At 37.1% G+C, this 23945-nt stretch overlaps 5 protein-coding genes across 14 annotated transcripts in view; 3 read left to right on the top strand and 2 right to left on the bottom strand.

Moving 5' to 3' along the window:
• LOC118271710 (NAD kinase) overlaps positions 1 to 2233 on the top strand; it is a 44797-nt gene extending 42564 nt beyond the window's left edge. For all 9 annotated transcript variants that reach the window (XM_035587871.2, XM_035587873.2, XM_035587875.2 and 6 more), the window contains one exon: positions 638 to 2233. In XM_035587871.2, coding sequence (XP_035443764.1) covers positions 638 to 851 — 214 coding nt within the window. In that variant the 3' untranslated portion in view covers positions 852 to 2233. The remainder of the gene's footprint in view (positions 1 to 637) is intronic.
• LOC118271716 (glyceraldehyde-3-phosphate dehydrogenase) overlaps positions 1 to 23945 on the bottom strand; it is a 256387-nt gene that overhangs the window by 102629 nt on the left and 129813 nt on the right. The gene's annotated exons all lie outside the window — the stretch shown is intronic.
• On the top strand, positions 2960 to 3604 carry LOC118271789 (39S ribosomal protein L41, mitochondrial). The gene has a single exon (XM_035588001.2). The coding sequence runs from the start codon at positions 3041 to 3043 to the stop codon at positions 3527 to 3529; it is 489 nt and encodes a 162-aa protein (XP_035443894.2). The 5' UTR covers positions 2960 to 3040; the 3' UTR covers positions 3530 to 3604.
• Positions 5291 to 20584, top strand: LOC118271698 (1,4-alpha-glucan-branching enzyme). The gene is made up of 14 exons (XM_035587854.2): positions 5291 to 5742; positions 7105 to 7274; positions 10533 to 10750; positions 12212 to 12356; positions 12777 to 12867; positions 13475 to 13684; positions 14174 to 14245; positions 14844 to 15015; positions 15527 to 15736; positions 16215 to 16386; positions 16853 to 17037; positions 17604 to 17741; positions 18323 to 18436; positions 20297 to 20584. Exons 1-14 carry the CDS (start codon positions 5630 to 5632, stop codon positions 20342 to 20344), a joined length of 2058 nt encoding a protein of 685 aa, XP_035443747.2. The 5' UTR covers positions 5291 to 5629; the 3' UTR covers positions 20345 to 20584.
• Positions 18455 to 23466, bottom strand: LOC118271697 (glutathione S-transferase C-terminal domain-containing protein homolog). Its single transcript, XM_050693753.1, has 2 exons — positions 22255 to 23466; positions 18455 to 22094 (listed from the first exon to the last, which is right to left on the bottom strand). Exons 1-2 carry the CDS (start codon positions 23294 to 23296, stop codon positions 20605 to 20607), a joined length of 2532 nt encoding a protein of 843 aa, XP_050549710.1. The 5' UTR covers positions 23297 to 23466; the 3' UTR covers positions 18455 to 20604.

The following is a 23945-nucleotide window of genomic DNA, read 5'->3' as shown; positions in this document are numbered from 1 at the left end:
AACTTTTTTTTAAATTAATTTTATTACATGTCATTGTATCATGTGTTTGTAGATTTTTCTTGTTTTAATCTAGATGTAAAAAACTCTGTGTGGTGCTCGTTTTATATTGGTGTTGTTTATTATATAGGGTGACTGGTAATTAGAAAGAAAGAAAAAAAGAAAGAAAAACAGTTTATTTGCACCGATTAAAAAATAATATTAGTAAATTTAATTAGTGAGTGATATTTAAACACGTGATTGTACTCATGATTACAAATAACTTTCCAAAAGAAACTATTGTTGTATACTCGTTAGTTTTATTTTGTTACAATAATAAAACCAACCAATTACCAGTCATCCTATATAGTTGAATATTTTGGTGGTAGCCTTTATAGTTATTTCTATCATACATGTTCATTAGATATAAGTCCTTTTAAAGAATGTCTATGACAAAAATTGCAGTTAAAATATACACTCTACTATATTTTTTTAATGAGCTTTCGTAAAGAATATAAATAACAGTTATGCATGAATATTATTATTACCTTTAATAAAAAGCAGTCCATTTTTTTATTAATAATGATCAAAATTATTTATCTGAGCTTACTTCACCACCATTCCCACTTCAAAAATATTAATCTTAACATTTCTTTGACAGTCTCTACGTGACGACATCAGTGTACCCTGTGCCCTCGATATGCGCACAGGATCAGATCTCCGACTGGTTTGACTCATTAGCAGAGTGCCTGCACTGGAACGTGCGGAAAAAACAAAAACAGATCGATGAACTGAGCGACCTGACTCATTCCTCCAGCGATAACCTCGAGGATCTAGATCAGAACCATCACGACGAACGACCCGTCGATACATGACCGACGATAGTCTAAGCAAAGAGTTCTGAGTGTTTTCCTCCCAGGGTATAGGCGTACTTTGAGCAAAGAACTTTTTTTAATCGTCTGTAAGCGAAATGCCAATTGTGGTACGTGTGTGTGTGTGCGAATATGACGTTTCATGAGTAACGTTTTATTTAGGTATCGAGTATCGATTAGGACACTCGATTATATATAGTATAATTTCCTAATCTTTTAAAGGCAAGTTTAGACTAAGTTTTTAAACGTCTAAATTGAAACCTTGACAAAAAAAATGTATTCACTCGTTCTAAAAAGTAAGTTTTTAACGTTTATAAACAACGAAATTGTTGATGTGAAATAAGTGTTTTGATAATAATAGCTATTATGAGTGCGAATAACGATATTTCGATGTGGCTGGAAATGTAGTTTCAGCCAACTATGTGATACTGATATCGATTAAACGTTGTTTTTTGACATTCCCTTGGACAATAAAAAAGTAAAGTGTTATGTCTTTCTCGGGTATGTTCGGTTTTCTGTATTTTTTTTTATTACCGATTATTATTTGATGGACTGCTCAAATCGATTTCTCAAATGAAATTTTGCTAAAAGTGGTTCCAGATTTTTGTTGCGAATATTTTACAATCTCATTTGTACATTATCGTGTCTTTCTGTTTATTGGTGAACAACTGTAAAGGTGTGAAGGTGCTATCTGCAATATAACAGTGCCAAGTAAATTATTATGAAGGGTGGAACAGACTAGATAAACCCCATTATATTAATAATTCTGCTAGATGTAGAGTTGAGATGGTTATAACGAATAACGATTAGTTTCACCCTCTAACAGTGATGTTCAACCTTTTTTATTTGGCTTGAGGCCATCTATAACATTTGAATTACCCATATACTCTGAAAAACGTTTCATAGTAGGTATTTTCCTTTGCATCGTGTGTATTATAATAAATAGAGACAAAAGGTTGGGCATCCCTGTCTTTAGGTATAGTGTTCAACGGTGAGCACAAAACGTAGATACCTAGTAATAGATTTTCTACTTTCAAGCTGTTCTTGTATTTATAGGGATTGATTAATAATGTGTACAAAATAAATCGCGATATTTTATCGAATGTGACATCACAGTTATCAAGTTCCTTGGTTGTTAGTAGTAATTATTGGCAGCTATACTTTCAAAGTGCTTACATTTGCGCCATTGCTTGATAAAAACCGGCTAATTTTCCATTTTTTTAATTTTGTATCTGTGGACCTAAGCTCAGACTTCTTCATCGCTGCCCTACTGCTCTGCTATGTGTACTTTTACCTGATTTTATGTTTAAGCTTTTTTTACTGTAATATTATTTATTGGGTAATGGCAATTTTGTTCACGATGCAATAAAAGTCATAAATAAACATTTTTTGTTTTCTGGATGTATGTACTTGTATTGGTGTTCCACGAGTATAATAAAAGATTAATTATTATGTATATAGAATCCGGTTATAACGACTACCAAGGGACCGGTGACATTACGTCGTACTAACCGGAAGTCGTATTAAACGAACAGAAAAAAGTTTTTTTTTATATAACAGATATTACAGTTAAATGCCCGTTTAGGTGATGAGCAGATAAAAAAAAAACTCATTTTAATCAAAATAGTTATTTATTAATTATTCAAATTATGTAAGGATGTGTAATGTACGTACATAATGTACCGCTTTCTTATATGGAAGTGTATTCTAACAACTTTACATTTAATGCAAATGGTCTGTAATTTTTGTTTATTTCTGGTTTTATTCGCTTAGGTTGCATACCATAAAATAAACAGAGAGCTAGGCCAGAAACCACAATATAGAATGGTGAACTGTGGTTTCTGGAATAGATTACATAATTATGAATACATATTCAGTCAGAAAATATAATTAGGAAGAGAAGAATTAAGATCAGAAATGTGTACTGAAAGAGAACAATAAATAGCCAATTAACAAGTGTACAAAAAGGGAAAACAGATATTTTTATTTTACAAAAAGAGTATATAAGATACGACTTGACTGGTAAAAACCGTCACTTTCTTACGGGTATTACCGGTTCAACAACTTCACTGAAATGTCAAACTGTAAAAAAATCTAAATGTCATTACTATCTAAATTATTATTTTGACGTAAATATAACCTAAAAACAATTCGAATATCGTAATACAACAAATAATAATTACTGAAATAAAATGTCTAAAGTAACAAATTTAATAAATTTTGTAGCAAAAAGGAGCATCTCCTTATCGGCTCCTAGGGAAGGCAAGAGAAATTTCAGAAAATTCGTGATTCCCAACAAGAGGGGTTCACGATTACATCGTTTGCAGCAGCAAACTGAAAACAGGTATTTGGACATTGATAAGCGAGGAGTTCGCGATACAGGGTACTATTTGGACGGCCGCTTTGTCACCGTACCTGAAATGATACCCGAACTGATCGTGCCTGACTTGAAAGATTTCGATTTGAAGCCATACGTATCGTACAAAGCTGCAGACGTTATCCAGAGCGAGTTCACTCCCCAACAACTGTTTGACGCTGTGTACAGTAAGAAGATAGTCACAGATTTCAAACAAGGGAAGCTAGATGAAGAAGGATTCCCCCTCGAGCCGTCAGAGGATGAGAAACTACAGCCTGACGAAGCTGTCCGCAGAGCTAAGAGAACTGGCTCAGATATATTCTGAAACATTGTAGTACTTGTGTAGTCTAGCTTTAAATAGATAAGGTTATTAAATAAATCCTATTAATGTGTTGTCTAATTGCCTTGTATTATTTCTCTGTAGACTAAATAGTATATTGTATAGTTTTCTCTCATGTTATGTATATTTTATTACAAGTAGTTATATTATAATTAGTAGTTTAGTTCTTCATTCTTATTTATTCTTTGAATAGTTTATAGAAGATGTACATATCTGAGGAAATTTCTATTACATAAACAATACTTTTCTTACTCTTACATTACTTAATTTTCAATAGTTGCTACTGAAAATTCAACATTTTTTGGAAATCATAAATACAATACATTTATAAATAATTAAGTGCTTTGTATTGAATATGATCAATTTAATATTTATTTAATCATCTGCTGAATCATTCTCAAAATTCAATCCGGTGTATAAAGTTCTTCCATAAGACAATACACCAAGGTTTTGTAAAATAGCTTATAAACTTAGTAATATCCTTTGAGTACTAGTCATAATTGCTAGTCTAGTTTGGATGGTAAGTAACAATAAACAATTCAATCTTTACTAAACAATTAATACAAACAAAACCACAACACAGGAAAACATCCTAAAGCAATAAAAATAATAATGCTAATAAAATAGTACCTTTTTATAACTGTTCAAATAGTAAAAAAAGTGACCTAGGAAAACAACAAAATTGATGATGTTACCAACCAAACAAAGAAGGCATACCCCAAGGTTCCATATTGGGTCCGATGCATATCCAAACATGCTCTCACTTTTTGCACAGACGGAACTAGAATAATAAAATAATTAAATCAGCAATTACTATAATATTCTTATCAGTACACAGTCTCACAAAGACTTGGCCCATGACTTTGCTTATCAATAGGTGCATAGTAAACAAAAACATTCTATTGACTTGACTATTTCACGCTTTATCATAGCTTCTTTAGTTACTTGCATACAAATTGATGATAATAACTATGAGATAACATTATTAACCTTTGAGGCACTTGTGCAGGCAACTATTCATATAGGTAAGTAGGTAAACAGATGTGATGAGTTAACTGAAGGCTGGAAAATAGAGAATTATGGCTGAATATGGTTTTTTTTTATAACTATTTAAATAATGTTGCATTAGGATTTTCTCCTATGTCGTGGGTGCGTTTACAAACATACAATTTCACATACACATGACACCCAGACCCAGAACAACAAGATGTGGATCACACAAAGAGTGGTTCCGTGCGGGATTCGAACGTGCGACACGTTGCACTGCAGCCAGTTGCCTAGCCACCGCGCCAACAGTGCAGTCAAAGTCAAGTGAATGGTTGTTTATATAGTTACACATCATCAAATAAACTGTTCAGCTATTTTATATCTGATAAAGTAACTACATGAATAACAATTGAATTTGAACATTAAAGATTTATTCAGGCGCAATTAAAATACGTAGGTAGATGTCGAGGTGTTAATTTAGAAAATCTTAGAAATTAATACGACCCACAAATCGGACCCTACCCTAGACTCCTAGCAATAGTTGTCAGTACCCACAACTTAACTTGCAACCACTTGTATTAAGGTGATGAACATGTGTATGTAGTATAGGTAAATACATTACTAATGAAGTGTTTACTTATGTTCATTAAAAATGAGTGTACCTACACACACATAGGTATGTTTGTTACTACGTAAATGTAAGGTAGACATAAATCCATAATTTATGTAGTCGAGTGCTCATTTCAAGCATTATTGGTCGAGTCACCTAATCATTTTATTTACTGCAAATAAAAAACTTATATTCAATACAGTTCAGTGATAACGTATCACGACATCAAAGAATGTTTTTTAAATGAAATTGATAGTGATTTAGTAAATAAATGGTTAAAACGTGGACACTCAAATGATATTCATGAAACAGTCTGGCGTGCCACCGGTGACCCGGCCATTATCTAAATTATTATAAACTTGTCTACAGTTCATAACAAAATCCAACATCCATTTTATCATTTAAACGAGAGATACCATTTCGCGCGGTTGTTTAGCGCCTGCGCAGTACGTACCGGTTTGACAAATAAGCAAGTATACACAGATATAATGGGAGGTAACTATTCAGCTATGGACCCGATGGAAGTACCCGTGCCCGATATAGCGAAATTATTCGAACGCGATGGTTACTTGAAGCCTTACGAAAAGGAAATACGTCGCAGGTAAGTCTTTATTACTCCTAATTCATTTAAATGCAAGTTTTGAGTGAGTTTAATAAAGGAAAACAGTGTTTTAAGTGATATTTTGCTTCAATTTAAGGTTAACATACCGTGTTTACGATTTTCGTACAACACAGCGCTGAAGCGCTTTTTATTTTTATCGTACAAGGACGTTATTCTTATTAATTGTGCTTATTTAAAGGTAATCAACTAAGAACCAGTAAATAGGATATTGCTGCTTAAAATTTTCCACTATAGATCATACAGTCGCCTATTTCTGTATTAGCATGTTTGTTAATTTGATTTTGTCTGTGTTCGCTTAGCGCTGCAAGCGCTTTAGGCACGATATGACGTTCCCAATGTCAAATCTAAGGTCAATTGATATCGGAATATGGGCTAAACTTTTTTATAGTACTTTGTAACTTCGCTGTTCACTCTTGACCATCCTATTCTCTGTTTATGTTATATGCTTAACTACGCCACTAATTAAATATTTTATAACCGATTTGTTAACTTCTTTACTTAGGCATATCTACATAACTAGATACTACATACTGCATAGTCCATTCACGTAGTATCCAGTCAGTATTAGATACCCACTTAGGTATTACCTAAGCGAAATAATTAACATGTAAATGCAATAGCTAATGATGCAGTATTATTATTAGTAACGGTTTAAATATACCTAGGTATATAAGTGGGTACGGTAAACAACGGTACCGCACACATAGATCATAGGTACTTAGCTACCTATATGCTAGACTTGCGTTTATAAATTTAGATAAAACATCGTGTTTGTTCCTTCAACCATAACTTTAAAATAACAAGAAACTGATTTAAGACACGTGCGTCTAGCGTATTTACCTACATACGTAAATAAATATACATATTTATCTAGCGCATTAGTCGGCGGGGAAGGCGAATATTAGTGCATAAGCACCTCCATGAGAAACCTACTTTTCGTGAGCTATGTAGAATATGCCCCCGAGGGCGCACAATACATAAGAGCAAAACAGCATTGCATTGGAGCTCCCTAAAGCTCGTGCCTTACACTCGGCAAATTATTGTCATTTTGAAACTAAACTATATTACTTTAATCATTATCTTCAACTACTTCTGCCTACCACTTCGGGGATAAAAGCCCTGACGTTGCATTATCTTCAACCCGAATACGTCCACAACTAAATAAAGAACTTCCTCTTAAGAGGTGGTGTGCCATTAACCCTACGTTTAACATGAAGGCTTAGGATCACAGTTAAGTCACCTACAATTTAGACGACGTTGCTCTCGGTAGCTGGTCGTATTATTAAGATATACCCAAATCCAATTGCCATTGTCTAATCGAGCAATTCTTCAACATTTCAGATATGGATGCTACAAAGACCTCTGGGACAGGATAGAGTCCTGGGAAGGAGGTTTCGATGGGTTCACAAAGGGGTACAAATACTTCGGGCCGCAGTTCAACTCCGATGGCTCTGTCACTTGGCGGGAATGGGCCCCGGGAGCACACAGTCTACATTTACAAGGAGACTTTAGTAAGTTGGTTCATATCATCATGTCCTTATAAGACGCGCCGGACTTCAATGTTCCGGTGTTTTCGTGGTTGTATCTGCTGTAGATCCTGGCTTATAGGAGTAGCAGCGGTATGGGAGGTTATGTACCATTAAAAAAAAGTTGCTTCATAAAAAAGAATAAGAGCTTTAATGCCTATTTGTGACATATTTTGTGATCAAATGTGAATTACTTACTCTTAAGAAAATGTACCTTCTTAACTAGCCCTAGCTATCATTAGACCCAAATGCACAAGTTATCACTAAACCCATTTCAGAAGACGCTGCTGCAAAGAAGCTAGTCGTAATTTTAAAAAGAAAATCAACAATTGCTTCTTATCTAGTCCAGTCATTTGGTAGTTCTTACCTGGACATTTTCAGATATGGATGCTACAAAGACCTCTGGGACAGGATAGAGTCCTGGGAGGGAGGTTTTCGATGGGTTCAAAAGGGCCACCTCGTACAAATACTCGCGCCGTCCACAGTTCAACTCCGATAAAACGGTTCTGTCACTTGGCGGGAATGGGCCCCGGGAGCACACAGTATTTATCTACAAAATTACAAGAGAAAATTTCCTACAATTTATGTATGATAACTTATTCGTATCAATAGTCCTGTGGCGTACGAGCGCCGCAAAGTCAATGTTTTCGTGGTTACCACCTACTGTAGAAACAATGTGTGTTGTGCAGCAACGACTGTCGCAACCGAGGGCTGGGCTCGCTGTTATTGCAGAGGTAAGTCCCCTGTTTGAGGAGTGGCTAGAGAGGCGCCATGGCGTCCTCACCTACCGCCTGACGCAAGTGCTTACCGGACACAGGAGTTTCGGTAGGATCCTGTTCTTGATTGGGCGGGAGGAAACGCCCGGGTGTCCTCACTGCGAAGACCGCCCGGAGGACACGGTGGAACATATAACATAACACATATAACATCAGAAACAGGAACCTACCGAAACTTACGTACAAACAATGTTTGTACAACACACATTGTTTGTAAACGGTTTTTTATTAATATCTCCGTTTCGACGCATTTTACGAAAAAATATTTATCTACAAAATTAAACTAGAAAAAATTTCCTACAATTTATGTATTGATAACTTTTTCATAAAATCAATAGTTTTTGGCGTACGAGCGCCGCAAAGTATTATTCATCTGCACCACCACGTGTACAAACAATGTGTGTAGGTTCGGTAGGTTCCTGTTTCTGATGTTATATGTGTTATGTTATATGTTCCACGTGTCCTCCGGGCGGTCTTCGCAGTTATGACACCCGGGCGTTTCCTACCGCCCAATCAAAAACAGGATCCTACCGAAACTCCTGTGTCCGGTAAGCACCTGCGTCAGGCGGTAGGTGAGAACGCCATGGCGCCTCTCTAGCCACTCCTCAAACAGGGGACTTACCTCTGCAATGACAGCGAGCCCAGCCCTCGGTTGCGACAGTCGTTGCTGCACAACACACATTGTTTGTACACGTGGTGGTGCAGATGAATAATACTTTGCGGCGCTCGTACGCCACAAACTATTGATTTTACGAAAAAGTTATCAATACATAAATTGTAGGAAATTTTCTCTAGTTTAATTTTGTAGATAAATATTTTTTCGTAAAATGCGTCGAAACGGAGATATTAATAAAAAACCGTTTTTAGGCGCCATTTTTTCAATATGGCGGCGCGAGCGGCGGTTGTACGAGGTGGCAAAGTTGAAATTCGAAAAGAGCATACCCAAATCTATAAATTCACCAATTTTCAACACTCCCGGAAAACATTCCAGGTAACCCCCTTTTTATCTACCAAATGACTGGACTATATTCTCTATTTATTATTGTATATTCTCTATTTAAAATAGGTAGTTTGAATACAGACACTTAAGAATTCGTTGCATTCAAATAAAATATACTAAACCCTCCTTAGTGCAATCTCTCCTAAAATAAACTAACGACGACGCTCGCTCTCAATATGAACTAGTTCGGAATTCAAATGGGGCAATGAGCGATCATTTTAGTGATTTGGAACTTTATGGAACTGTGCGTAGAGTTTAAAATAATTTTCCAATTGTTACTCAATCAATGAGATATTCAATTGGTTATTGAGAGAGACTTTGTTACATTTGCGTACATCACAATCGTCTGCTGTTTTCAGAAAGAGTTGGAATACAAAATACTGTTTTGACAAAATGTTGTAGATTCAATACAATCTACAACATTTTGTACTCTGCAGTATAATCAGCAGCCGTAACAAATTATTTTTCGATATTTTATCGGTTCCCATCTCCGACTCTAAAGAATATAATTCCTTGAACCTCTAACCTTAAAAGATTATGATTTCTTAAACCTCTGACAATGCAAAGAGGCTGACAAAATAGTTAATAGGTAAATTCCTATCCGTAAAGCAAACTTGTACTAAGGGTACTTAGTACTTAGGGAAAGGAATTTAGGTACCTATCTACTATTTTGTCACCCGCTTTACGTTAAGCTACTAAATTCAGCTTAATGTAAAACATTCAATATTTTCTGTCCATCCGAACGTAGTGTGATAGATATCTGCCTGCGATAAGCCGGCACATAACTTTATGTATTAATTATATAATGTTATGTTTACTTCAATGTTATACAATGAAGCATGGTCTAATCTAATCTACTGCGTGGTATATAGTGATATTAATTTCGCACTATATTTTGGCGTGGATAGTAGAGAATATTAGAAGATATGTATATAGGTCCTTTTATCAGGATTTTTCTCAAAATGTAAACTAGAAACCTTAGTCGATCGAAAGTTTAGCTTTAGTTCGGAGATGTAAAATGGTCGAATGTATTACAGAACCCACTAGAGTTGATACCGTTTTCTCGATTTTTTCACTCACTATTTAAAGACGTGAAATTTAGGTACCCTTCAGACTAGTACTTTAGTGGCTTTAGACCAATTATTCCGAACCTTAGCTTCTCATGGGAAAGAAACGGCAAGAAACTCTTCATTTTTTTAACGATTAGGGTCATAATTCTTTTAGAAACTAGAGAAGTCAAACTAGCATCTATTATAACTTTCATAAGACATACTAAATTAATTAATATCTCACCGGCTTACACACGTAACTGTTTGACGAGGAACTCGACTAGTTTCAAGCTATGTTAAGCTCATATTCATGAGTAGCATTCCGTGACAATCGTCGCTTAATATCTATCATATTGCAATGTAGCCAAAGATAGCTGTATCTTTAATATATATTTAATATCTGTTTTACTTTTTCCAGACGGCTGGAACTCAAAAAGTCATCCATTCAAGAAGTTAGAGTTCGGTAAATGGGAGCTCACAATACCAGCGAACCAGGATGGGTCGTGTGCCCTGAAACACGAGTCGCGTGTGCAGCTCATAGTCAATGACAACCTGTACAGGTTGTCCCCTTGGGCCAACTACGTCAAGCCCTTCGAAGGGTTCACCTACCAACAGTTTATATACAGACCAGATCAGGTGAGTTTAGTAGCTCCTTTATACATATAAACACTAGCTACTCCCGCGCGGTTTCACCCACTGCTTGGCTCCTACTAAATAATGTTTGAGCCTAGTCTATAGTTTTCCTCGATAAATGGACTTACACCAAAATAATTATTCAATTCAAACCAGTAAGTTGTTCTGGACACTAAAGCCCGTTCAAACAAGCAAACATGAAAACTAATTCTATAGATTAAATAATATTAGTATGGATATCGACACAGCGTGGTGCTGTGTACTTATACTGTATATTGTGTATACAGCATCCACAACAAAATTATTTTACCCCAAAGAGAAAAATTGACGTAATTTCCCATGTCAAGATTAGACTAAGGGAGTCGGATCAAAAAAGAGTTGAGACACGATGTTATAATTATGTAAGAGCTGTAAAAAGAACATCATGTACGCAATAAGCAGTATCTTTATCTATAGGCGTATCGTAGAGGATTTACGGTATCAGTTATAATGCTAAAATGTCTGTTTTAAAAACTGTTCATATAATCGATTTTGGACTAAACTGTTTGCTTTTTCACTTGTAATAATGTAATGTTGATGCAGCCATAATAATTCTTTAGCTGGGCTATCACCAACTAGCTTTTGCCCGCGACTTTGTCCGCGTGGAATAATGACTTCTGGTAACATTTGTGATTTTAACTTATTGCCTTCTCTAAGATATGTATCAAACATCAGAATCGATTCAGTAGGAGACATTATTACACCAATGAATAAACTTACATTGCCTTCAAAGAGAAGTCTTAATTAGAGCAAATAATAAAAACTAGCGGACTGACCGACAGACAGACATTTTGTTTTCTTTATATTGTAGGCACCTACCTAATATTTGCTTTGACGTTCAAAAGTGCCTTCTCGGTCTATTTGAAATTAATAATTTTAACTTTGACTTTGAAATATCTCTAAAGCATTTAAATAAATATACAGTAGAGCCTCGATAATCCGTACTCAAGCTAATCCGAACGCCGCTGTAATCCGAACTGCCGCTGTCTTTATCAATAACTGAAAAGTGTGCCATACTGGATAGTTTGAAAGATGGAGTGTCTGGAACTTCTCTTTCTCTTAAGTATGGTGTTGGAAAATCGACAATTACTGATTTAAAGAAAAAAGAACAGAAGATACGGTCGTTTGTAGCTCAAACCGAGAAAGGCCCAGGTTTGAGAAAAACGCTTAAATTGCCAGAAAATCCCGTTCTCGAAGAAGCACTTTTCACTTATTAATAAGTAACTTGTGTAAAATGTGGTTTAAATGTGTATTTTACTAAACCTCAATAAATAAATTTATATCAAAATATAACTATTTTTTTTTCTATACTGTATTATTTATTTCTATAGTACATATTATAATCCGAACGCTCCGTGAGTCCGAAAAGGGGTAATTTTTTGGTAGTTCGGATTATCGAGGCTCTACTGTACTATATTTTTCCAGCCATACCAATTCAAGCACCCGAAGGTAGCGAGGCCCAAATCCCCCCGTATTTACGAATGCCACGTCGGTATCGCCACGCCGGAGGGCAAAGTCGGCACGTACAACGAGTTCAGAGATAATGTTCTGCCTAGGATTAAGAATCAGGGTAAGTGTACTTAGTAAAAGAAAGAAAAGATGGCTAAATATTGTTAAGTCTTTGACAGCCAATAGAAAACTGTTCAAGGCAAATCCTCCGCTAACGTCGGTCACCTGGTGTCCCCCATGGCGTAAACGCCATGAACAGATCTTTAACATGTTAAAACATGTTAAAGATCTGTTATTATTATTCTTCTTAAAATGTTGTCTCGAGATTCCGTCGAAAATGTCTCTAAAAGTCAGCTAAAAATAGGAGTTAGAGTTAAAGGTGTAGTGAGCTTTTTTAAGAAAAGCTACAAAGTTCAATAGGTTTGAGCGAAATTAAAATTATACAAACGTTAAAGAATATCTCCTGAGCGTAAATGTGATGAGTCACGAGCAAACCCGCCAGTAATAAATACGGTATTTCTAATGAGTTTCTCTATTCCAGGTTACAACTCAATACAGCTGATGGCCATAATGGAGCACGCGTACTACGCCTCCTTTGGATACCAGGTCACAAGCTTCTATGCAGCGAGCAGGTAAATAATTGTGCAATTATACCTACTATGTAAAATACTTATATTTGCCCCTACTATCCTGCACCTAATCTAGATCTTCTTACTTCACTCTATTACTTTTCTCCATTACTTTTGAGACACATCGAACTTTATTACGGTGCATTTTGCGGGGTGTCTGTAGACAAACCAATCGCTACAACTCCTACCATCACTACAACTTACAGAAGTTGTAGTGATTGGTGAAATGAAGCGGGTCTTTTAAAAGAATACAGCTACGCTATTCTGTAACTAGGCTATTCTGTAACCCTCAGTTCGATATACAGAAGTGAACTGTATCGTGGCCCGCCTTGTCATTGGTTATAAAAAGATTTCGACCAATGACGGGCGAGAAAATGATTGAGCTCACTTTGAAAGTTTAAATTGACAGTTACAGAATAACCTGGTTGGTTGGCCTCCCCTCATTGAGGACTTATCTACAGAACCTTCACAAACATTATTGTTTCATACCTTCACCACCTTAGTGGCCCTCACATGACACTCACACCTTAGCGGCCTTTCCCATTTAGCTTAGAGGATAGGAATGAGTCTTAACCGGCATCTCTAAAAACCTAACTTATCTCCTCCCCAGTCGCTACGGCACCCCCTGTGAATTAAAGCAGCTCATCGACCGAGCGCACGAGCTGGGCCTGTACGTGCTCCTCGACGTGGTGCACTCCCACGCCTCCAAGAACACCCTCGATGGCCTCAACGAGTTCGACGGCACCAACTCCTGCTACTTCCACGACGGACCCAGAGGAACCCATCAGCTATGGGACAGCAGGCTGTTCAATTATTCTGAGTAAGTTTTAAGGATATACAATTATGTTTTTTTTTATATGGTGTAAGCCGGTAAACGAGCAGACGGATCACCTGATGGTAAGCAATCGCCGCCGCCCATGGACATACGAAACACTAGAAGTGTTACAAGTACGTTGCCGGTATTTTGGGGGTTAGGAATTTAAGGGTTGTTAGGGAAACGGGGATTGGGAAAATTGGGAAGGGGTTAATGTTTTGCAAAGATTTATAGAAGAAGCAATTTTTTGGACAATATTTCAAAGACTCCATTTTGTTTGAGATCTTCTCGTATCCATGTAGGTTCTTAGATAAAGAAATCTCTTCTCCAAGGTATTAAACTATATTTAGATACCAAATAAATATGTCGGTACAATATTACCTATTATTATTAAAACGTTCGTATCAGCCTCTCGCCTTGCCCTGGAGAGAGAATCCATTAGATTATACTCTTCCCTTGAAAAACATGATTAATTTGTTCAATGTTTGCTCTCAGGACTGAAGTGCTTAGGTTCCTGCTCTCAAACCTGAGGTGGTACCAAGAAGAATACCAGTTTGATGGCTTCAGGTAAGAACTACATCATCATCGTCATAACCATTTTCCACACCTCCTCCCCTTTCCTTAAAGAAACGAAATTCTAAATTTCCGTAATACTTCGTTAATAAATTTTCGGCATTTATTTATTTACTTAATAAGGGTCTCCAACAAGGATCACACATTGAAATTACGAATAACAATACAACCAATATTAAAACTATGTGCTTCCTCAATTATAGGAGGCCACATCATGCAAAAAAAAATATATAAAAACATACACAATATCGAAAACTAAAAAAATACAACATAGAAAAGTACTTTCATAGAACAAAAATAATGTGAAATATGGCACATCAAAAAAAACATAATCGGACAAATGCAATCACAGTCAAAATAATATCAGAAAAATAATCAACTTAAACAAATAACAATGTCTGAAATCAAATTAAATTAAATTAAATCAAATCAAATCAAACTAAATTAAATCACATTAAATTATACAATAATAATATAATGATCCAAAAAATAACCAATTTAATTAAGTCTACTCAACTCATATTGCAAATTCCTCATTATTACCTTGCATTTTATTTATTCCCCCTCTAAACTGACCCCCCAATTTTCTTAGATTCGACGGTGTAACCTCAATGCTGTATCACTCGCGCGGTATCGGCGAGGGTTTCTCCGGCCACTACGACGAGTACTACGGCCTGAACGTGGACACGGAGGCCCTGGTCTACCTGATGCTAGCCAACGAGATGGTGCATAGGATCGACGGGAGGGCGCTCACTATTGCTGAGGTGGGTAGTGAAGTATTACGGAGGAGTTTAGGTGAATGGTTTCGAAAGTAAAAATTGAATGGTCTTTTTTTATTATATAAGCCGGTAAGCAATCGCTGCCGCCCATGGACGCCCGAAACACCAGAGGCGTCATAAGTGCGTTGTCGGATTTTTGGGCCCTCCGGTAACCTTACTCACACAACGAAACTTTAGCGGAAGATGTTCCTTCAATAGTTTTCGATTACCAGTTCAAGACTTTAGAGCAATCTATGATCGTTTTTTATAGAAATTTAGTGAAATATAATTTATTTTCGCACTGATTAACTTTTACTGTGATATGAAGTTAAGAATTTAAGGGTTGTTGGGGAATCGAGGATTGGGAAGATTGGAGAGGGGGGTAATAGGGCCTCCGGAAACCTCACTCACACAACTAAACACAGCGCAAGCGTTGTTTCACGTTAGTTTTGTGTGAGGCCGTGGTATCTCGGAATATAACGCCGATCCAATATTGAATACCATCTCTTATTTCCAGGATGTATCAGGCATGCCAGCATCCTGCAGACCAGTGAACGAAGGCGGCACTGGGTTCGATTACCGGCTGGGTATGGCTATACCAGACATGTGGATCAAACTGCTGAAGGAGGAAAAGGATGAGGACTGGAAGATGGGTCACATTGTGCACACTCTTACCAACAGAAGGTGGATGGAAGGCACCGTGGCTTATGCTGAGAGTCACGATCAGGTGGGCAGTTTGGTGTTTTAGTAATGTTTTTAGTACATTTTTAGTGTTTCATTAGTTAGATAGGTATAGTTCTTCACCTCTCCAGTAGCTACTAGTGTGTCTAATAATGAAAAAAACATACAGTAACATTACTTCGGTTAATACAATACACCCTGATGGTAAGCGATCACCGCCGCCCATGGCCCATGAAACACAAATGCGTTTCCGGCCTTTTGTGGATTAGAAATTTAAAGGTTGTTGGGAAACCGGGGATTGGAAAAATTGGAAAATTGGGCTCCGGGTACACGACGAAACACAAGGCAAGCGTTGTTTCACGCCGGTTTTCTGTGAGACCGTGGAACGAATTTAGTAAACGACGAGAATGTATTTAAGTTTTCTTCATGATACGGCAATCGCTACAGTAGTCACTGGTAAATAAAGGATTTATTTTCGACAGTTTTCCGTCTCCAAAGTATTAATAACGTGGTTTGTCTCCCAGGCGCTGGTAGGCGACAAAACGATAGCGTTCTGGCTGATGGACGCCAGCATGTACACGCACATGTCGACGCTGAGCGAGCCCAGCGCCGTCATCGAGCGCGGCCTCGCGCTGCACTGCATGATCCGGCTCATCACGCACGCGCTCGGCGGGGAGGCCTACCTCAACTTTATTGGTGAGTCTATAACTATTATTGTAACATAACTTCACTTTTACTCCCCTATAGGTTAGGTAGAGGTGCACGTAGACAACATCATGCATGCATACATGGGACTCAACTTGAATCCCATATATTACATCAGTACGACTTCACGGATCTTTTGTTTAACCTTTTAATCGCCAAGTTTAATAACAATTACTGTGCCCCTGACACGCAGCTACAAAGCAACAAAAAATATCTACACTAAATAGGGAGGAGCGGAAAAAATCATGCATTTTGTTCTATCGTAGCAATACGATACGAGCGGCAGGGACGTGGAAACATGCCTGTGCCTGTGTCGCATATATGCGACATATTCCTAGACTATAGTCTAGACTAGAATTAGGTAGGCACTAGGTAACTTGAGCACTTACCTACTTTTTAACGCAGGCGAAGTTTAGTTAAATAGTAACATCCATTTAACCCTAACACAACTCCCCAGGTAACGAGTTCGGCCACCCCGAGTGGTTGGACTTCCCCCGCGCCGGCAACAACTCCTCGTACCACTACGCGCGCCGGCAGTGGAACCTCGTGGACGACCAGCTCCTCAAGTACAAGTTCCTCAACGCCTTCGATAAAGATATGAACGAGCTCGAAGACAAGTATGGATGGCTCAGCTCGGCACCGGTTTGTTACTCAATATTTTGTTTACGTTTAAGTTTTTGTCATGCTTTATCCAATTAACTTAAAACTTTATTAAAGCAAAGTGGGCAAGTTTATCTTTTTTATGAGATGGCGGTAAAATAGGTAAGGTATCATCTGATGGTAAGCAATCGCTGCCACCCATAGGCATCCGAAACGTCAGAGAAGTTACAAATGAGTTGTCGGCCTTATACACGTCCAGTAACCCCAGTATAACATATCTTAGTTTTGCCGTAACATCATGATTACGGTTACTTCATCATATGTCATATGAAAATCATGCAATGACTTCTTCCGCCTTGGAAGAGTAGGGAGGGATTGTCAGACTCTTACTGACTAAAAACCACCCCGTTCGTACTCCTGCGTTTTGAGCTGGAGCCACGGTAACCTGGGGCCTTAGTCTGTTATTACAATTGTGTCAGAATGGTCGATCACTGAGCAGTGCAAGAGGGACGGAGCTGTGTAGGTTGTATAGCTCCTGTTACGTTGTCCGCAGCTCCGGACTACATCATCCCCTTATAATCCGATGTAACCAAGGTCTCTATCCCCAGGCATACGTATCGTGTAAGCACGAGGGTGACAAGGTGGTGGCGGCGGAGCGCGCCGGGCTACTGTTCGTGTTCAACTTCCATCCCTACCAGAGCTTCACCGACTACAGGGTCGGCGTCGACGTGCCCGGCAAATATCAGGTATGGTGACCATTTGTCCATTATTTAACTTAAAATTATCAGAGTCTACATGTCAAGGCATAATTATTGTTAGGCATGTAGTGTTCAAAAGTGTATAAATCATTTTAGTAATTAGGGAAGTGGGAAAAATCGTTTTATTCGCATGTACCTAACTTAAATTTATTGACAGTCAAAAGTTAGCATGAAATAGGCTTATCCGGTTATCTATACCAGAATATGAAATTTGCATGGCATTATAGTCCACAAATGTCCAATTTTATTTAGTATTCGTTATTTAAAGTGTTGTTAGATTTGTTGTTTAAATAAAATCATTCATTTTCATAAAAAACTAGCAAACCCCGGCGAACTCCGTTTCGCCACCAATGATTTTAACTGTATTCCTTTTCTTTAGATTTTTTCCTGGATTTTCTTTGCTATAAACCTCACGGAGCCTAAGACCTTTCCAACGAATGCAAAAACGTGGAAATCGGTTAGTGCGTTCTGGAGTTATAGCGTCAGCAAGGAAAACCCAACTTATTTTTATATAATAGTTTATATAATAGAAATAAAGACTACAATATTTACGACGAATATTTCCACAGGCGGTACTATGCTCAGATAGCAAGAAATATGGCGGCTTCGGTCGCGTAGAACCATTCGGAGACTTCCACTTCACGCAGGAACACCCGTGGGGCAACAGAAGCGATTCAATACAGGTAATAAAAACTAATTCATTAATATTTTTCAATCATTTATTTCCATCAATCATTTAATGTTACACCAATTGGCACATCCAGATTTTAAAAAGCATTTGATTTGTATCAGGTACATTAAAACATCGAGTAGGTAGTATACAGACACTAGCAAATCAATAAGTCTCTATCAAATTCTTTTAGTCGATTTTCAACTTTATATAGTTTACATATAAAGTCGAAGATTCAAAAACATTGACAGATTGGAGTCTGTTAATTTGCTCGCGTCCGTACTAAGTAGGTACATACACTGGCAATACATTTACAACCTTATGTATTTTGCATTAAAGTTGAAAATATATTAGAGTAGGTTGACCTCTTATCACATAATAATACGACACATTCAAGATCAGCACGGAATTGACATTGATCTACATTTTAAATACAATAGACATCGAAGAATAGAGAACATGTTTACTGTACCCTTAGTACAAGTTTGCTATACGTTTAAAGTAATCAATACAAGAGCACGTTTGGCGCTGTGATTGGCTGGCTCGAATAAATCAACCAATCAAAGCGCCGAACGCGTTCTCGTTTGATTACTTTAAACATAAAGCTAACTCGTACTAAGGATACTGTAATCTATTTTAATACATTTATATAAAACATCAATGTTTTTTTGTATGATTTTCTGCTTTTATAACGACATTGAAGTAATAACATATAGAATATATTATACCTATTGTATAGACACATAACAAATAACATTAATTCCATTTTATATGAAACATAACATCAAATATTTTTCATAACGAGTCATAAACTCAGAATTACTTAATAAGTAATAGCGTACTAAGGGTACTGTAATCTATTTTAACACATTTATATAAAACATCAATGTTTTTTTGTTTGATTTTTTGCTTTTATAACGACATTGAACTATTAACATATAGAATAATATACCTATTGTATAGACACATAACAAATAACATTAATTCCATTTTATATGAAACATAACATCAAATATTTTTCATAACGAGCCAAACTCAGAATCACTTAATAAGTAATAGTATAACATCGATATTTGATACAGCTACTGGTTTATATTCGAATAGACACTTAGACCACATAAATCGTTGCTAAAACATCGTATTTAACATTTCAATAAACACCAATTCGACTTGAATCTATGACAATAATATAATCTGTAACTACCACAGTAATACATTGATACATTTTCTTCATAGGTACCTATAGCGAGACGTATTCAATTAATTATATTGTATAACTTACTCATGTAACTGTTCGACGAGATAACTCGACTAGTTTCAAGCCACGCCAGGGCCCATAATCATGAGTAGATTACGGGACTGCCGACCTGGAGAGCATCGCGCAGAACCAAGAATTGGCAGCCCCTTGCGTGGCTTAAAACTAGCCGTGGCTTGAACCTCATCAAATAGTTACGTAAATAAGCTGTAGGACATAATGAACCCTTTTTATTTTTTATAATAAAATTGTAGACACCAATTTCTACCTACAACAAGGAACATCAACATCAAAATATATTTTTATATAGAAACATCAAACATCAATAATAAACACTATAATTAAATATCTTTCCCAAAATATTCTCAGATTCTATATCAGACCATGATTTTCTTTCATTCATGTTCCCATTCTATGGTCACTATAAAATGCCCTGGTTTCATCGCTCAGCCTTTCCTTTGCCCTTCATCACAGCTCATCGTGGCCATAATAGTCTAATGCAATTTAGTGCCAGTATTTGATGGAATCAATTCATTATTCATAGAAATTGTGTTTCATTATCAACTGTGCCAATTTTATTGACTAGATTCAGCAGTATACCTATTTATCTAATTTCAGGTATACATCCCCTGCCGCACAGCCATTGTCTACGCCAGAGTGGATTAGGTTCATATACAAAGTTGAAAATTTGGTACTTTGTATATTTAATATAAAAGTATCACAATTTGATGCCAATGATTATGCTTTAAAATCAGTTGAACTTTGTTTGACCATGAAGTGTGTTATTGAATATGCTATTTTTCGAAAGTTTTGATAAGGGGAGGTTGAGAACATGCTATTGTTAAAGTAGGTATTAATTCTACATTTTTAAAAACTGTTAATAAAATAAATGATCTGTTAAAAAAACTTTGTTTGATTTATATTATTTATTCCTCTGGTGGTATTCCTATCAACAAATCGTTCTTTGGTGTACAGGTGGGAGGTTTCAGCTTCATGAGTGTCACTTTGTATCCCATTTCTTCCGCCAAGCGACCCCTGTCTGAATCAATGATTCCCATGCACCTGGCACCTCTAACAGCCAGTGGATGCTCCTTATGTGTTTGGTCAGCTGCATGAGCCAAACACAAATATTTCAAAATGGGTACACTGGAGAATGCTTGGCTCCGGGGATATATCAATCTATTTGTATAATGGAGAGATCCATAGCAGCAAGGACTGAGTACAAACTTTGCTTTTGCCTGCACACATTTGTCCAGGATCAAATCAGTAGCAATACCGCAGGCATGTAACCCCACACCAATGTCAAATTCACCAATAAAGAAATCTAAATTGCACTGGAAGTAAAATACATTGTTGATGCGCAATTTTTGTATTCTCTGCCTTGCTGTGACCAGAGATTGCACTTTGTTCTCCAAAAATATTATAGTGCATCGTGGCAGTAGATACGCAAGCAGGATACCCAAATGTCCACCACCACAGCAAAAATCTACAATGACATCTCCATCTGTCGCCATTTTGAGTACAGCTAGTACCAAATTTTCTAATTGCTGTGATTTCCTTTCGGCTCTTGTGTCGGGTAGAAAGCCTGCATATGGACTTGCATATTCTGGTATATCTTTCCATTCGAAAGCACGTTCATAGTTATTCTCAGATATGGGCAACTCCATACCTTCTTTTACGAAACTTAGAGCTGCCTCTATATCTTCTTCCCTGGTGTAAATCCTCTTTCTGGGGTTATGCCTCTTAGGATCAGTTTTATACAGGCTAACATCTTCAGATGTCGGCAAAGATATATTTTCCGATGTATTCAATTTTATGTCAAACTTGTCCATGTAACAGACAAATGTGTCCTGTACTTTTTGCAAGGACATGACTTTCTTGTACCATTTGTATGTAGTTGGCAGTAGAGATTCAAAGCGCTGCTCTCCTATAGTGTGTATTATCACATGGTATGATGGCAGGAGTACAAGATCTGCGAGTGTCAAGAACGGGCCCTCAGCAAATTGATGGCTTACTTGAAGGTCTTCTATTTTTGTTGTACTTTCTATTATACATTCTCTCTTTCTGAGAGATTTCCATTTTCTTGGTTTTGAAGTCCTTGGTGCAGCTGAAGTTCCTTCTCCGCTTTCTTTGGGAGTTTGTTTATCTGCAAGTGCTTGTAACTCAGCATTTGATTTCTCTGAATTTGCCTTATCACTCTCAGTTTGGTTAGTATTTGCTTGTTTTTCAGCATTTGCTGGTTGTTCAGCGCTTGCTTGTTGTTCAGCATTTGCTGGTTGTCCAGTATTTGCTTGTTTTTCAGCATTTGATGGTTGTTCAGTACTTGCTAGTTGTTCAGCATTTGCTGGTTGTTCAGTGCTTGCTTGTTGTCCAGTATTTGCTTGTTTTTCAGCATTTGATGGTTGTTCAGTACTTGCTTGTTGTCCAGCATTTGCTGGTTGTTCAGTACTTGCTAGTTGGTCAGCATTCGGGTTGTTCAGTACTTGCTAGTTGTTCAGCATTTGCTGGTTGTTCAGTACTTGCTTGTTGTCCACCATTTACTGTTGTTCAGTACAGTTGGTCAGCATTTGCAGTACTTGCTTGTTGTCCAGCATTTGCTGGTTGTTCAGTACTTGCTTGTTGTCCAGCATTTGCTGGTTGTTCAGTACTTGCTTGTTGTCCAGCATTTGCTGGTTGTTCAGTGCTTGTCTTTTGTTCAGCTATTTGTTGCTGATCATTCACATCACCTTCCTGTTTTATAACATCTGCCTTATTCACTTGAGTTGACAGCTCAGCATCTACTGATGGTGCAACAGCTTTTTGCTCCTCATTAACGACTGATTGCTCAGCAATGGGCTGTTGCTCATCTTTGTCTGGTTTCTCTACTGTTTCTTCTTCTTTGACTGATTGCAGGCTACCACTGCTGCTTGCAGGCGGAGCACTGCTTGTACTTGGTTGTGGATCACTAGCCCCACTAGCCTCCTGACCATCTGTTGATTTTCCCCCAGCTTGCTGCTCAGCTTTCAAACTTTCCTTTTTAATATTCCTTGCAACTTTATATATGTTATGCACTCTGACAGGCTTCCTCAAGTGATGTTCAAATCTTACCAAGTGTTTAGGCAATTCTTTTAACTCGACAGCATTGGTTATTTCCTGCATAGCCTTTATCATATCTATTTCACAGAATTTCGTCCAGATTGAAACCTCATTTGGTGCTTGTAGGCAGCTATGGCGGAAACCGAGTAAGCCTTCTTCATGTTCCTCTGGTATCCGACCACATATTCTATAGGCAGTAATATGTCTGGCCACCGCACAGAGGCCAGTCACTATGAGGTCGTCGTTCATGATAACTGGGTAAACGCACATGGCCACTGGCCAAGGTACCTCATAGTCATTTATCATATAAACGAGATTCTCTTCAGATAATATAACCGCTGCCTTCACTTGCTCTGGGGTTGGCTTTACTGGAACGAACCTTAAAATAATGGAGTCGCTGGGGCAATATTTGAAGACGCAAAATGCTATAAATGTTTCCATTGGCACCTTCATCTTATGGGTTTCCTGATATTCCTTGTAAAACGAGTATGTTTCCAGGTGTACCGTGACATAGGTTTTCTTCCGAAATGTTATCCCAACCATGATGAACGTATATCACAAGTGAGTTGTCCTTTCAAAATCTGCGCAGTAACTATTACGTTTTACTTCCCTTTATTCAGGTCAATCAATAAAATGTAGTTTATTTCTTTTATTTTGTAAACCTGACACTTGTGGAAGGATGAAGGTTTCAAATACCGGTTGCCAACATGAAATTTAAAATTCCACTTTTCATGTCATGTTTTTATTTTTCCCGGTAATAATTGTCGTTCAGCGAAAAATAAAAGTTAACCACTCTGCCCAACCATACCAGACCTCCTTCAATTAATATAAGGCTTGATCTTTAAACTTTGTTAATGTAATATTTTTGTCTTTACTATCAAAATATGCTACATAAAGGATTTATACATTTATTACATGTATAGGTATATAAAGTAAGATAAATTATTGATTTTGATGTTATCAATAAATAATGTATTAGGTACTTAATTTATGATTCGTTTATTCATTGGGCATCTCAACACTACTACAGCTACTGGCCTGATTTCCACGGTACGTAGTGTTGATATTGTATTTTATTAAGTTTTAAATAGAATAACCACTTAGAATATCCCATTAGTTGAACTTAACTCGATATAATTTTTTGATAACTTTTTCAATTCATTTTCACTAGATTTTTCCTGAAATCTAGGAA

The sequence above is a fragment of the Spodoptera frugiperda genome, chromosome 5, assembly GCF_023101765.2.
Source record: "Spodoptera frugiperda isolate SF20-4 chromosome 5, AGI-APGP_CSIRO_Sfru_2.0, whole genome shotgun sequence".
Classification (NCBI taxonomy): domain Eukaryota; kingdom Metazoa; phylum Arthropoda; class Insecta; order Lepidoptera; family Noctuidae; genus Spodoptera; species Spodoptera frugiperda.
The sequence above is the reverse complement of the archived record's forward strand: the minus strand, read 5'-3'. Positions and strand labels throughout refer to the sequence as shown.

Bases quoted from the DNA above. Each gene is read 5' to 3' on its own strand.
- LOC118271698 (XM_035587854.2), top strand. From the start codon at position 5,630: ATGGGAGGTAACTATTCAGCTATGGACCCGATGGAAGTACCCGTGCCC. The intron at 15,737-16,214 runs GTGGGCAGTTTG...TTTGTCTCCCAG, and splicing joins ATGCTGAGAGTCACGATCAG to GCGCTGGTAGGCGACAAAAC. The intron at 18,437-20,296 runs GTAATAAAAACT...ATCTAATTTCAG, and splicing joins ACAGAAGCGATTCAATACAG to GTATACATCCCCTGCCGCAC.
- LOC118271789 (XM_035588001.2), top strand. From the start codon at position 3,041: ATGTCTAAAGTAACAAATTTAATAAATTTTGTAGCAAAAAGGAGCATC.
- LOC118271697 (XM_050693753.1), bottom strand. From the start codon at position 23,296: ATGGTTGGGATAACATTTCGGAAGAAAACCTATGTCACGGTACACCTG. The intron at 22,095-22,254 runs GTACTGCAAATG...CTGGACAACAAG, and splicing joins AAATGCTGGACAACAAGCAA to CAAGTACTGAACAACCATCA.